Raw genomic sequence first — 16,153 nt, 5'->3', positions numbered from 1 at the left:
CAACATTTGTTGAAAAGACTGTCCTTTCCCCCCTTGAATGGTCTTAGTATCCTTGTCAAAAATTATTTGACCATATATGTGAGGGTTTATTTCTGTGCTCTGTAAGCCATTCATACATGGTATATGTCTATCTTTATGCTGATACCACCCTGTTTTTGATTACCATAGTTTTGTAGTAAATTTTGAAGTTAGGAAGAAGTATGAGTCCTTCAGTTTTGTTCTTTTTCAAGATGGTTTTGAGTCTTTGTAGTCCCTTGAGATTCCATACAAATTTTAGGATGGATTTTTATATTTCTTATTACTATGTGCTTTTAAGGTTATGAATTTTTTTGTTCATTGATTGAATATATCCTATGTATTTTGATTAGTAATGTTTTTATTATCATTTTTTTTCAGAAATGCTTTAATTTCTGTTTGAATATCCCTTTCACTCAAAAAGTATTTAATAGAAGGTTTACATATTTCTGGGTGAAAAGCTTTCTTATTTTTTTATTTTTAAAAATTTCTAATTTTATTGTATTGCAATTAGAAAGCATTGTTTGTAGTATTTCCATTTTACAGAACTTACTAATGTTTTCTTTGGTCTAATATGTGATCAATTTTTGTAAATTTTCCATGCACTCTTATGAAGAAGATAAATTCTCTATTATTAGGTATTGTCTGATATTTTCCCCCATATGTTCTGCCTTATTATTTTGTTTGGATCTTCTATATCTTATTTTTGTCCATTTGACCTGTGCTGTACTGGGAGTAGTATGTTGAAGACTCCTATTATTAGTGTGATTCTGCCTATCTATCCTTGCATTTCCTATAGTTTTCTGCTTGAAATAGGTACTGCTGTGTTATTTGGTGTGTGTATATGCTCATAAGTATTATATCTTGTGGTATCATGACTTTTTTTAAGATTTTATTTTTAAGTAATCTCTACACTCAATGTGGGGCTCGAACTTATAACCCTGAGATCAAGAGTCACATGTTCCACCAACCCAGCCAGCCAAGTGCCCTGTGATATCCTGACTTTTAACATTAAAAACTGACCTTCTTGGAATGCCTAGGTGGCTCAGTCAGTTAAACGTATGCTTTTGGCTCAGGTCATGATCCCAGGGTCCTGGGATCGAGTCCCACATTGGGCTCCTTGCTCAGCGGGGAGCCTGCTTCTCCCTCTGCCTGCTGTTCTGCCTGCTTATGCTCTCTCTCTTTCTCTGACAAATAAATAAATAAAATCTTTAAAAATAAATAAATAAATAAATAATAAAAACTGGCCTTTAATGAGTTTTTGTTCAAATTCTACTTTGTTTGATATCAGGATTGCAACCCTAATTTTCTTATTATTTTCATTTGTCTGGTACATCCTTGTCCATCCCTTTATTTATAGACATTTTGAATTGTTTTGTTTTATGCATTTTTCTTACATGCAGCACATAGTTTGGTTTTGCTTTATGAGTCAATTTGAAAATGTTTTTATTTTAGTAAACAAGTCATTCCCATTCTTATTTGTTGAAATGACTGATATGTTTGGACTCAACACTGCATATTATTATGCTTTACTATGTGTATTATATTATAGTTACTGTGTTTATTAGTTTCCTAAAGGCTTTGCTAACAACTACTCACTGGTTCTGGGTGAACATGAATTTTGGGGGGACTTTATCCAATTCAGTACACTGTGTTCTTTTCTCTATGTGGTATGTCTTCTTTGCTCTTTTAAAATATATCTTTTGATATTTAAGACCGTTTATATTTTTTCTCTGGCTACCATAGTGTTTAGTCCTGCCATAAATCCTTAATTCCCCTTTTCCTTATTTAAACTTTTGCTATCTGGCTTGTCATTTTTATTGTAGTAAATACAGATAACATTTACCATATTAATCTTTTTAAAGTGTACAGTTTAGTGCTGTTAATTACATTCATGTTATTGTGCCATCACCACCACCATCCATCTCCAGAACTCATTTCACCTTGCAAAATTGAAACTCCATACATATTAAATGATAATTCCTCTTTATACTCCTTTCTCTTGGAAACCACCATTCTACTTTCTGTCTCTACAAATTTGACTAGGTATTCTAGGTACCTTATATACATATATGAGGAATCATATAGTATCTGTATTTTGTGACTGGTTATTTGATGGTTTGTCAGTTTTTAATAATATCCTTTGATTTTCATTTATTACCTATACAACTATTAATGATTTTTTTTTCAAGCTTCAGATATTTATTAATCAGTGTAAACCCCAACACAAAACACCGACATGATTTCATGCATTTAGAGGGGAAATATTTCCTGGATAAGTAGAAAATTGTGAGGATGGCTTCTGGAAGACCTTCATTCTGAGCAGCTTTATACTGAAACATTTCATTTAGAAGTCTGGATCTTTCTTCTTCAGTTTGCTGTAATCTAAATTCACTGAGCAGAACTTGTATTAACCATGGGGGCCCAGTTTGCTCCAAGATTCTGGGTTATTCCTATCCCCACTGACATCTGGATTAAGCAATGCCAGGAGCAAGACATAGCTCCAGTACCTCCCACTCCAATAAATATGAGGAGGAAGATCAAGCTCAGATGCTTCTTGGCCTGACTGAGGATCTGGTGTAACATGGTTGCAGCAGAGGCCTCAGGTCCAGAGGGAGAAAAGATCAAACGTGCCAGGCTCCCAACAATTAGTGATTATTCTACTTTCCCCTTTCTCCCTCCTGTCTCCTCCTATTTTTATTTGAATTATTTTCACTTTTAGTGTTTATGTGATATTCTTCTGCCCATGTGCCAATCCTTATTTTAGTATGAGATCTAAAATTACGTCTATGAAATGTGCACCTCAGTTCTTTAGTGAAGTTTTCCTAGTTGGATGAACCTCAACCACTCTAGATTCCTCAGGATGGGCTCATGAGCATAGTATTTTCTGAGTTCATGCAAGTTTATACCTGTTTTTTTGGTAGACTTGATACTTGTTTGAATGACAATTTTCCTGGATATAAAATACTTTACTGCTACTTTGTTTCCTTGAGTTTCTTGAAAATGCTCTAATCTTTTACCCAACACAGGGCTTGAACTCATGACCCTGATATCAAGACCTGAGCTGAAATCAAGAGTCTGATGTTTAACTGTCTGAGCCACCCAGGCACCCTGAAAGTGCTCTAATCTTGTTTTGATTTCTTTATTGTTCTTGAGAAGTATGATGCTGCCTTAATTTTCTTACCCTTAAAAGTCATTTCGTCTTTTTGTTTGGAGTCTCTGAGGATTTTCCTCTCTCTGTCTTCAATGTTGAACAGTTTTATTAAGGTATATTTGGTATGGGTTATTCTGTTCCAACTTTTCCAGGGATAAGGTGGGCCTCTTAATATGTACATTTAAATTTTGTCTCACTTCCACAGTTTTCTTGGATTATAGTTTTAGATATTCTGTTTCATATTTTTGTGGGGTTCTCTTTTAAGCCCCGTCAGCTATACAGATGTTGGTGTTTCTTTGCCTGTCTTCCATTTCGTTTGATAACTTTTCCATGAAAATGAAATATTAGACTAAGAAAGAAAAGAATGATTGGCCACTTGCCCCTGCATTTGAAACCATCTTCATTATATTGCCTACCTAGTTATATAAAGTCTATTTCAGCTATACTGTGTTTCTTTGGAACTTTAATCAAAGTGTGTCATTTGATGGGAGAACAAACATCCTCAAAAATTAAATCTATTTAAATACAATGTACCCATTCTGAGATTAGGAAATTAGATAAGATTTGAAGCTATTCATGGGCCATGGCTTGCTCTGGAATAATTTTACTTTGATTAATTTTGCTGTCACTTTGGTAATGGAGAATTGTTATTCTGTCCCAGAAAAGGTAATCCAGGACAGAAAGAAATTCCTCAAAGTTGAGAAGAAGCATGGTAACACTCAGAAGCGGAAGTATCAGGATTTTCTGGATATTATCCTTTCTGCCCAGGTAAATCTTTCAAATGTCTGAGGCTGCTCATATATGTAGTTAATTGTGTGGGTAAATGGATGAGTGAGGAGGAGGGGAGACAAGAGGAAAATTGATCAACTAAATTTAACAATGCTTTTGAATTAATGGATTGGCTCCATACAGTTTGTGGTAAAGGTAGAAGTCTGTAATTCTGTCACTAGAGGGAGTCAGATAAGACTAAATTTTTTACTAATTGGACAGAGTTTGGTGATTATTGCAAAGATACATAGCAGTTTAGGGAAGCACAGGAAAATGGGTCATAGTGTAAGTTGGTAAAATGAGGAGGGGCTGGTGCTGGGAAATCTGCAAGAATCTGGCACGATGAATGAAGGAACTGTTTGCAAGGCCTGCTTTCCTTATCTAATGTTGGTTCTCCTTTGTGCTCTGGTCAAAGTGTGGCTCCTACTATGTATTTGTTGAACAGAATTAAAATTGAAATTCTCATATGAAACTCTAATTTTTTTCCCTAAAGTCATTATCTTGATTGGGGCTATAGACATCTATAAACTGACATTGCATAAACATATCCCTACTATACCTTCCAGGCTGCAAATGGCAACAGCTTCTCAGATACTGACCTAAAGTCTGAGGTGAACACATTCATGTTGGCAGGGCATGACACCATGGCAGGGAGCATTTCCTGGCTCCTCTACTTCCTGGCTCTGAACCCTGAGCATCAGGAGAGATGCCGGGAGGAGATCAGGGGCATCCTGGGGGACAGGTCTTCCATCACCTGGTAAGATCTGGATTCTTAAACATTTCATCTTACTTCCTCTCCATGGGTTTTGCTTTATTTTCTCCTCTGGTACCTTGGTGACCATTGTGCTTCAAGATATGTACCTGTAGAAACAGAACAGGCAGGCTACTATTCTGCCTTTTTGTTCTAGACAGACCAAAATTATCCCTGTATCTTTGCAAAAGAAGTTCACTCGTCCACAAGTTATCTGCTTCATTGTTTTTCTTAATCAGTGGTATGTAATGTCCCATTTCTTTCTTTCACCTGGTTCGGTGCACTGGAAATGGGGACTTGATCCCTAGATTGCACTGAGAGTTTGAATGGTAAGACTCAAGTGGGTCTCCTGTCTGAGACCCCAGCAAGCATCCATATCATTTAAGCCCCCATTGTAGTCATTCCCTCCCATCTCCTTGTTCATTCCCCAGAACTGGCTTAGACTTTGAACATAGTACTAATATGATATACACTGTAGTTAAGTCTAGCGATTATGGATTGAGAACATTCTAAGTGCTGAGGCACTTAAGAAATGTGCAAGATTTGGTGTGGATCCTGCCCTCAATGAGCTCACACCCTGGGACAGGAGACAGACCTCCATATGGATAATTGCCATATAACCTGGTAAGGGTAGTGAGAGAGAGATGTGCTAGCTACTACAGAAACTCAGAAGACAGGCACCTAACCTGGTATAGGGGACTCAAGAGGACTTCTTGGGGGATCTGACACCCAAGCTGCCTCTTATAAGATGGGTTAGCCAGGTGGAAAATGTCAACATCATTTTGCAAGATTTCGAGCCTATCTGGTTGTTCAACAATGCCTAGGCTATGGATTTGCCCCTGAGACATGCTGTCTTAAAGAAAAACCAACATATGTCTCTGATTTAAACCACATTCTTCACCCTAGCTAGATATTTCACTTACCACTGTTTTGCTGGCCAAAGGGGCAAAGAGATAGAAATGCTAAGGGCTACCCAGCCCCAGGACTAAGGGGAATGCACCAAATTTCAAAAGCAAAGGTCAGCACAGTTAATATTTGTAAAGGAAAATTTGGATTTATATAGGTATGGTAGAGCTCCTACTTTTTATAAGGAAATAATAGTTATCTCTTACCATAAATTAAAGGTTTAATCTATATAACACAAAATATAGTGTTGCTTAGTCATTTTTTATTCATTCATCAACATTAATTGAATATTTTAACCTGTTTAGGGTGGATATGTATACAATCCCAATATTGGTCTTTCTCATTCTTGTCTGGCTTATGTGAAATGTGAAAACAATAAAGAAATCTTTGCCAGGTGAGAAAACAAGGTTCAAAGGATCTGTTAACTACCATTTATTTTAATGAGAGAAATGAAAATAATTTTATAAAAAATAAAACATGTTTTTATTCCATCATATGGCCTTATACTCACATTTAATGAAATTTGTACATAGCATGCTGAAAATTTATAATTCTTTTAGACAGATAATAAAACCACATTGCAAAGAGCAATTTCTGAAAAAATTGGCAAGTTGTTCAACACCTCCATTTGACTTGTCAGCCATTTCTGCACTGGTTTAAAATTCCTCTCTTCTTCTTGCACCAGGGCTAAGATGGACAGCGTTGTGTTTTTAAAATATGCAAAGTGCCAGGCTAAGCAGAATTACCCCTTTTATCCTGGGCTTGAGGAGGAAAGAGCTCAAAATGAAAATTTCACACTACCAAATGGCCAGAGCCTGCATTCAAAATTAAGTAATCAGAAAAGCAAACAGAAATACAATAAAGCAAATAGACTGAACATATGCAGTCATTTTGTGACTAGCTGACTGGCTAGGATGCAAAAAAAAACCTTTATTCTTCTCCCTCTGATATTTCACACTTGTGTGGGGCAAGCTCTTTTCATCTCTGGGGTGAAATCTTGAGTGAATCTCATAGAGTTCCCATCCATTTAAGTCACAAAAGCAGTCTCATTTCAGTAATGAAACTGTCTGGTCCAGTGGAATAATAAAAAGTGCAAATTCATATCCACTTGGATCCTCACCCTCCCTCCCAGCTCAGCATTTCTTTGGGTCTGGAAGCCAGTGGTGGGTGAGGGGGTTGTGGTTGGCTTCCTTTTACTGACCAGGTCCTCCCCAACCCAGTAGCTTCTGTTTCTGACCCTTCCATAAGTGGTCCCAAGGGGGAGTGAGGAGGAGAAAGGGGTTAGTCCTATGATCTTGCTCTCTGAGCTTGGTGGTTATTTAGTGCTTCCTTTCACTCTCAATGGGTACATCTGTGAGTTTCTTGGAGATTCCCGCACTGCACCTTTGCCAGGGTGATTCAGGGGGCAAGGGAATGCTTGTCCTCAGAATTCCGTTCAAGCTGGTTCTGAGGCTCTCCCTCTTGCCGGTTCATTGGCCCATAGAGCACACTGGAGCACTCCTGGCTTGTTTGTCCCTGTTGCTCTCCCCCCCAGCTCCCTGTTCTGTTCTGAATCACACTTTCCTCTCAGTCCTCTGTTCCCCAAAATCCAGGGGGCACATGTCAGATCATCTACGTGACCCAAGAAGCCCCTCTTTGCCTAACATGGTTGGGGGGCCCTCCTCCATTCTCCACAGCATTCTGGCATTCCAACAACTCTCTTTAAAGGATCTTTTTTTTCCCTCTCAAAACTCTTAAGCCCTCTCCCTTCAGTCCTTAGTCATTCCTTCTACATTCTTGATTTATATGGTAAGAGTTGCATGTAATGTATGGTGATTAACGTAACAATAAAAAAATTTTTTTGAAAAAGAGTTGCAAAACTGGTTTTAGAAATCTCCCTAGCAAATCCTTTACTGGTAGATTAGCATTTCGCTTTATAATGAGGATATTTGGCACTTGTTTGGTTCCTCTTCCCCTGGAACCTCAGCTGATCCTGAGGCAGAAGGAGTTTCACATTCTGTTACGTAAGCCAATTACAAAATAATTTTAACCTAGAGTTGATATTTACCAGGAATAAACACCAAAGAGGAAAAACATCAATATTTATAAACTAGATATGGACACTGAGTTCCCTCCCCTCCTTCCCTTGTCCTCACAGGGACCAGCTGGGTGAGATGTCATACACCACAATGTGCATCAAGGAGTCACTCCGACTGGCGCCTCCAGTCCCATCTATTTCCAGAGAGCTCAGCAAGCCCATTACCTTCCCAGATGGACGCTCCTTGCCTGCAGGTCTTTGCATTCTTTTCTTAAGCAGTTCCTAGAGACCTGGGGATCCTGGCCACCACAGTGGCAAAGACTGGCTTTTTTTTCAACTCTTAGAGGAGTCAAAAGACAAATCTAAGGAAGTCTGGCTTAGGGTTGGGTGCCTATTAAGAACTCAGCGGGTAACTTTTTGATCAGATGTGGTTTCCAGACTTTCCCAAAAGCACGTAGCCATTTGTAGAGAAACTCTGCCCAGAACCTGGGTGGCCAGAATCCCAATCCAGTGTTTCTTCATTTGCAGGACATTGTTTCTAACATAATCCTTATTTGGCTTAGTTTGAGACTGAGGTGAGACTTCATGGGAGATGAACATCATTATCTATTCTCTAGAAGACCCAAGGTAGGGTCTTTGGCTTCATCATCGTAATATCACTCTTATAAGTATGCAGCACTTAATAATTAACATAGAGCCTTCAAGCACGTTATCTCATTTTCGCGCCCTTGAGACATGATCTTAACAGACACTTATATGGTGCTTCTCAGTTTACAGAGCACTTTCAAATACTGTGGCGTAGCCAAAAACCCACTGGAGACCCCAATGTGCAGATGAGCAGAACTAAAACTTGCATAGAGGCCCCACATCTGGAGCCCAGTGCTCTTCAGAGCACAGGTCTCCGAGCAGGGCAAGCGGGAGGCAGAAGGGTGTCACGTGAGAGACACTTCACTTGTCTGCTTCAGTGTTCTGTTAACTCTTGCCCTTGGAAACAAGCTGACAGGATTGCTTGTAGCAAATACCAACAGCCTGTCACTGTGACTTTGTTGACAGATCCAGAATTAATTTACCAGAATTTTTTATCGTAATCAAATAATCTTCAAAATCTCTCTCCTCTTCTTTTTTAATCCCCAAACCATGTGGATATTTGCCAAAATTTCCTCCCTTCCACTTATGAACAGAACCAACAGAAACTTGTCGTTGGACCTGCATGATGGAATTGTGGTTCTGTTCTTCTGGACCCAAATTATCTCTGGTGGGTGCTGTATTGTCCATTAACAGATACCATTCTGACATGATAGCAACAGCTCCTTAAGATAGAATCAGGTATTAAATAAGTCATTGCTTTGAATACTACGGTGTCACTCAAGCCTCATCTTCCCACGGCTCCCTGAACTGCTGACATCGGCTACGGCATGCAGAACTCTGCCAGGAGCTAGATCATTCCCTCCAAGAAGAAAATTCTTGTTGAAAAGTGCTATAACAGCAGCCCACAACTTGCTCTGTCTCCTGTAATCTCTTTTATTTCTTTCTTTTCACAGGAATAACTGTGGTTCTCAGTATTTGGGGCCTTCACCATAATCCTGCCATCTGGGAAAATCCAAAGGTATGACAGTCTTACATGTAAATACTTCAAAAAACGAATGCTGTGCAAGTAACTTTTTAAAAAATTTTTTATTGTTATGTTAATCACCATACATTACATCATTAGTTTTTTATGTAGTGTTCCATGATTCATTGCTTGTGCATAATACCCAGTGCTCCACGCAGAACGTGCCCTCTTTAATACCCATCACCAGGCTAATGTGCAAGTAACTTTTTGTTAGCACAATGTGGAAGTGGCAAATGACACAAAACAAATAAAATAAACATAAAGACCAAAAATGTTCAACTTTTCTCCTAAAGGAAAACCGTCCCTTTCCCCTATTCCTTCTTTGTTTGCTTTGAATGAACAGATTGACATAATGCCACACAATCTGCTCCAAATTGCAATCTGTACTGCAGTCATTTACTAAGCGAGCTCCACCAAGCACTCACCTAGACATCTGCAGGAATGTAGACTATCCATGTAGCCAGGCAGGCAACTTGAACTCTCTCCTGCTGGATGGAACAATCAGAATTCGGGCATAAAACCGATGGCACGCTCAAGTTGGGCTCTTTGAGGAGAGTTTCGTAAAGGAACTATTTACAAAGATTTGGTAGGGTTTAGAAAAGCAACATGGAGCTCAGAACTGTTGAAGAGCTTCCTACATCTGGGCCTGGTCGGGGAGAAGGTTACAAAGACTGGAGAGAGATTGCTGTGCTGGGCAGGGTTCTGAGCAGGAGCTGGGCCTTCAGTAGAGCAGTCAGCCTGAGGCAGCTTGGTAGGGTGAGGTCCAGGGAATAAATAACCCAAAAGCTCTCTCCACCCACCCTCCAGATCACCAGTCAATGTCTTTTATCGGCGTCCATCAATAAAATGACAACCTAAGTGTCCATCAATAAATGAATGGATAAGGAAAATGTGGTGGCTAGAATGGAATATTACACAGCCATAAAAAGGATGAGATCATGCCATTTGAGACAACATGGATGGACCTAGAGGGTATTATGCTAAATGAAATAAGTTAGACTGAAAAAGACAAATACTATATGATTCCACTCATAAGTTGAATCTAAAAAACAAACAAACCAAGTGCATAAACAAACAAAAAGCAGAATTAGATCTATAAATACAGAGAACAAACTGTTGACAAATGTCCACCAATCAATATCTTTTAACTATGTGGATCCGCTTCTTGGAGCCTAGAGCAGAGCAGGAAAGGGAGGACAGAGGATCTGGAGAGGCAAAAAGAAGACACATAGCTAACCATAGTGCTTGATTCAGTGTCTTAAACTCTAAACACTCACAACACCCATAAATATTTCCTTTCACCTAAGTGGCTAGGGTTTAAGATCTCCTATGTATAACAGGAGGTGGACTGCATATCTCAGCACCAATTGATCACATAATCACTTTGGCTAGACTTCTAAGTGGGTGCATTCTTTTTTTTTTTTTAATGTTCAAATTAATTTGAGTATAGTTGACACGCAATGTTCCATCAGTTTCAGGATTGACTTAGTGATTTGACAAGTTGATACCTGACGCTATGCTCACAAGTGTAGCTACCATCTGTCCTGTTACATCACTATAACAGTATCATTGACTATATTCCTTATGCTGTGCCTTTTACTTCTGTGACTTATTCATTCCATAACTGGAAGCCTGTATCTCCCTCTCCCCTTCACCCACTTTGTCCAACCCCCCACAACCATCAGTTTGTTCTCTGTATTTATAGGTCTAATTCTGCTTTTTATTTGTTTATGCACTTGGCTTTTTTTTTTTTAGATTTGACTTATGATTGGAATCATATAGTATTTTTCCTTTTCAGTCTAACTTACTTCACTTAGCATAATACCCTCTAGGTCCATCCATGTTGTCTTAAATGGCATGATCTCAACCTTTTTATGGCTATGTAATATTCCATTCTAGCCACCACATTTTCTTTATCCATTCATTGATTGATGGACACTTAGGTTGCTTCCATATCTTAGTTATTATAAGTAAATGCTGCAATAAACATAGGGATGCATATATCTTTTCAAATTAGTGTTTTCGTTCTCTTTGGATAAATTAAGTGGGTGCATTCTTACCTCCAAAGTGAAAATAATATCACTGGCCCTAGCATTTCTGCTTTCTCCATACTTAGTCTGGGTAGCATACTAGTCCATTGGGAGGCCAAACAAGGGTTGCAGGTCTAGAATTGCCCTGTCCAGTGTGGTAGCTATCCGTCACAAGTGGTTATTGAGCACTTAAAATGTGGCTAGTCGGAGATGAATGGATAAAGAAGAAGTGGTATATATACACAATGGAATATTATGCAGCCATCAAAAGGAATGAGATCTTGCCACTTGCAATGACGTGGATGGAACTGGAGGGTCTTAATGCTGAGTGAAATAAGTCAATCAGAGAAAGACATGTATCATATGACCTCACTGATATGAGGAATTCTTAATCTCAGGAAACAAACTGAGGGTTACTGGAGTGGTGGGGGGGGTGGGAGGGATGGGGTGGCTGGGTGATAGACATTGGGGAGGGTATGTGCTATGGTGAGCGCTGTGAATTGTGCAAGACTGTTGAATCACAGATCTGTACCTCTGAAACAAACAATGCAGTATATATTAAGAAAAAAAAAAAGAAGAAGATAGCAGGAGGGGAGGAATGAAGGGGAATAAATCGGAGGGGGAGACGAACCATGAGAGATGATGGACTCTGAAAAACAAACTGAGGGTTCTAGAGGGGAGGGGGTGGGGGGATGGGTTAGGCCGGTGATGGGTATTAAAGAGGGCACGTTCTGCGTGGAGCACTGGGTGTTATGCACAAACAATGACTCATGGAACACTACATCAAAAACTAATGATGTAATGTATGGTGATTAACGTAACAATAAAAAATTTTTTAAAAAATGTGGCTAGTCGGAAATGAGACGTGCTGGATATGTGAAATACACACTGGAATTTGAGGACATAGTACAAAAATGTGAAATATTTCCTTAATAATTATTTATATTGAGTACATGTTGGAATGATAATATTTTCTGCAAAATAAATTCTATTATTAAAATTACTTTCACGTTTTAAAAATGTGACTACCTGGGATGCCAAGGTGGCTCAGTCTGTTAAGTGTCAGGGTGCCGGGATCCAGTCCTGCATCAGACTCCCTTGCTCAGTGAGGAGCCTGCTTCTCCCTCTGCTTGCCACTGCCCCTGCTTGTGCTCTCTCTGACAAATAAATAAAATAAAATAACAAAAATGTGGCTACCAGAATGTTGAAATTACATATGTGGCTCATTGTATATTTCCGTTGACTAGTGCTAAGTAGTAGCTTAAGAAATGTGCTAATGGTGTTTTGGGGATGGTGGTGGGATTGCCCTGTCATTTTAGGTCTTTGACCCCTTGAGGTTCTCCCAGGAGAATTCTGATCAGAGACACCCCTACTCCTTCTTACCATTCTCAGCTGGACCAAGGTAAGGACAATTTGAAGTTGTTGAAAATGCACAGAAATGTTTACTTGGAAACAGCACTCTCCCTTTGGTAACTCAGCTCTATATATTCTTCCATGGAGCCCCATCTTCTCACCAGATTAGGAGGTAGATCTTGGTACCTATTTGAGCCCCCAAAAAGACCAGTTAGTTTCACAAAGGACAAGGCCCTTCTCTGTCACATCCTATACAGCCATGCCTCAGAAAGTTATCCTACAATGCAAACTTGCTCGTAAGCCATGCAGCCCACCCCCAATGCAGGAGAAACGATTCTTTTTTTTTCCCCTTAATTTCAGATTTATTGAGGTATAGTTGACATATGCAATTGTAAGATATTTAAAACAAACATCATGGTGATTCGCTATCTGCATACATTGTGAAAGGGTTCTTCCCCCTCTAGTTAATTACCACATCCTCCACCTCACCATTTTATCTCTTTGTGTATGCCTGAGGACATTTATGTTCTACTTTATTAGCAAATTTCAGGTGCACAATACAGTGTTACCAACTATAGTCACCATGTTTTACACTACATCCTCACAGGAGAAACAATTCTATAAGCAACTTCAAGTGCCACCTTCTTTAGGGAGGGCATCACCTTACAGCCTCTCAGTTCACGTTCCTGCAGGGAATAATAGACGTTCTAAAGTTTCCGTGGCATTTACTGTGAAAGTGCTGCTGTACTGTGAATAGCAGATTCATTATTCCAGCACCTTAACGAAAGAGTCAGCAACAACTCCATTTCCTCAGGTATCTCTTTCTTTCCCCTGGTGTCTGCAGGAACTGTATCGGGCAGCATTTTGCCATGATTGAGCTAAAGGTGACCATTGCCTTGATTCTACTCCGCTTCAAGGTGGCTCCAGACCCCACCAGACCTCTTGTCTTCTTGTACCAGATTGCCCTCAAAGCCAAGGACGGGGTACACTTGCACCTAAAGAAACTCTCCTAATGTTATAGCCCATGGTACAACAATCCATCCATCCATATATAGTTTTAAAGTTAAATTACAGCTACTGGACCAAGAAAATGAAGAGGAATCAAAATATGGTGGGAGGGTTAGGGGTAGGTGGGATGGGGGTCTCTGTGTAACTGCACATTATCTAAAACCATTTCTAGGTGATATCCTGTGTCACCTAGATCTGTTTCTGTATGATTTGGGGAGATTTTCCAATCATTTCTGTTTGATTCTGGCTGCTATTAATGCTATATACCAAGAATTTTCCTAGGTGACTTCCATATATTTTCTGTTGCTTTTTAAAATAGTTTTTGGAATTACACAATAGGTGCATGTATGCTCACAGCAAAACATATCCAACATTCGAAAAGCATGTAGAGTAAAAAGTAAAAATCCCACTTCAAAGACCGTACCTCTCTGCCCTGACTGATCCTACTCATTTTCCGAAAAACAGAATGGTTTGGTGTTCATTCTTTCAGAACTTTTCCTATACATGTCATATATACGTATGTTGGTATGTATGTTTGTATTCTTACAGATGGGATCATATCCATATTATTCTTGCTTTTTTTCACTTAATAAAAAACATATCTTATTCCTAATCATGGATTCATAATGTTCTATGATATGGATATATTACAATTTATTGAACTATTTTCTTATTATTGGATATTTAAAATGTTTGCTTCTTGGCCATTTGTGTTTATTTTGTTGTCTGTGACTCATACATCATTTATGCTTCTTTTCCTATGGAGTTCTATATGAGTTCTTTAATATTGTGGATAATAGTCCTTGATTGTAACTTTTCTTTATAATTTTCCCCATTCTTTTACTTTTATAAAACTGTATGGTGTCTGTTAGCATACAGAACTTCTAAATTTTCATGAAATAAGATAAATAAACTTTTCTTTATGGTTTCTGGGTTTTAATCTTGGATAAAAAAAACCCTCCATTTGGAATATTATCTAGATAGTCTACATAGTTTTCTGGTGCTAACAATGCTTGTGAAGCCTGAGCAGGAATTTTTTAATAATTTCCAAATATTAGTAATAATAATTATTATTTCCAGATTCATCACTCATTTGATGTTTATGGTCCACTACATGTCAGATATTGTGATAAGCATTCAGCGAATAAACAGACATGACCCCTGCCCTCGTGGAGCTTGTATCCTAAAGTGGAAGATGGATAACAGACAAATAATTACAAATTTCACTAAGTGCCATGAAGGAAGTGAATGGGCTGAGCTAGACAGTAATGAAGGGGAACTTACTTTAGATTGGGTCGTCTAGAAAATCCTCTCTAAGAAAAGGATATGTAAGTTGAGACCTCAAAGGAGAGAAGCTACACCTTCTCTTTCTCAGATGCCCCCTAGAGGCAAAATTATGGCAATTCGCTGGACAATTTAAATAGCCCCGAAACACTTTGAGTTATAGAATGAATAAGTCATGGGAATAAAAGGCACAGCATAGCAAATATAGTCCATGATATTGTAATAGCATCATCTGGTGACAGGTGGTAGTTAACACTTGTGGTGAGCATAGCATAACTGAGAGTTGTTGAATCACTATGTTGTACACCTGAAGCTAATGTAATCTTGTGTGTCAGCTATACTCAAAAAAAAATTTTTTTGATAGGCCTGAAATAAATAGTAGAAGTATATTGTCCTTGCCAAGTAAAAACAAACTGATCTTGACTATCTGGATGGATAAGAAATGAAAATAAAGTCCTGGTCACATCTGTAACAGCTTACTATATAACAAAAAATCCCCAAATAGAGCTTAAACAAGATAAAAATGTCTTTTTCTCTCATATGAAAGTCTTAAGGAGGTAGGTGGTGCAGAACTAGTACGGTAGTTTGCTCTACAAGGTCATCAGATAGCCAGGCTCTGTATATCTTGTTCTCTATCTTCAACGCACGGCTGTCAATGAATGATTCAGTGAATGATCTAAGCTAAGTTGCTCTAGCTCCTGCCACCACATCTACTTTCAAGCAAGTGGGAAGAGATGAAAGGGAATGGGAATGCAGGTGCCTTCCCTTTTTAGGATATTAGCTGGAAGTTGTACTCATCACTCTGCTCACAGATCTTCGGAAAATCCAGTCCTTCTTATAGCTGAACGGGAAACTGGGAAATGTGGTCTTTAGCTGGCAACCATGTGCTCAGCTAAATCTTCTATTTCTGTAGGAGTGGAGAAAAGATGCTGAAGGGACACCGAGTCACCTCTGCCACCAACAGTCTATCATTTAAGCATGGACTGGAACAGGTCCTTTAAAATAGAAATAGTATCAGGGATAGTACTGACCATGAAGGTGTCATAGCATTCAGAGTATAGTAATCGAGAGCCAGCATTCAAACAGGCCATACAGGTAAATTTATAAATACTCAGTCCCAAGCCAGAAATGGATGGGGTGGGTCAGTATCTTGAAGGAGCCACATAGTCCTGGTCGAAATACTCTGACTTCCCTTTCTCTTCGCCTCAACTGGAAGGTAGCACATAAGAAAAATAAATATGCTCAGTTTTAAGTC

The 16,153-nt window shown here is 38.9% G+C and overlaps 1 protein-coding gene and 1 pseudogene across 1 annotated transcript in view; one reads left to right on the top strand and one right to left on the bottom strand.

Annotated features, from left to right (window-relative positions):
• CYP4X1 (cytochrome P450 family 4 subfamily X member 1) overlaps positions 1–14,759 on the top strand; it is a 42,967-nt gene extending 28,208 nt beyond the window's left edge. Inside the window, exons 7-12 of the mRNA XM_025871869.2 lie at positions 3,831–3,937; positions 4,504–4,694; positions 7,732–7,865; positions 9,153–9,217; positions 12,573–12,655; positions 13,451–14,759. Of these exons, the coding sequence (XP_025727654.2) occupies positions 3,831–3,937; positions 4,504–4,694; positions 7,732–7,865; positions 9,153–9,217; positions 12,573–12,655; positions 13,451–13,619 (749 nt within the window). The 3' untranslated portion in view covers positions 13,620–14,759. The remainder of the gene's footprint in view (positions 1–3,830; positions 3,938–4,503; positions 4,695–7,731; positions 7,866–9,152; positions 9,218–12,572; positions 12,656–13,450) is intronic.
• On the bottom strand, positions 2,363–2,601 carry LOC112824024 (cytochrome c oxidase subunit NDUFA4-like; annotated as a pseudogene).
• Positions 14,760–16,153: the final 1,394 nt, after the last annotated feature.

Source organism: Callorhinus ursinus, unplaced genomic scaffold (assembly GCF_003265705.2).
Source record: "Callorhinus ursinus isolate GAN/ISIS: 27379988/994484 unplaced genomic scaffold, GSC_fseal_2.0 scaffold9, whole genome shotgun sequence".
Taxonomy (NCBI): domain Eukaryota; kingdom Metazoa; phylum Chordata; class Mammalia; order Carnivora; family Otariidae; genus Callorhinus; species Callorhinus ursinus.
This window is presented reverse-complemented; position numbering and strand designations above follow the sequence as displayed.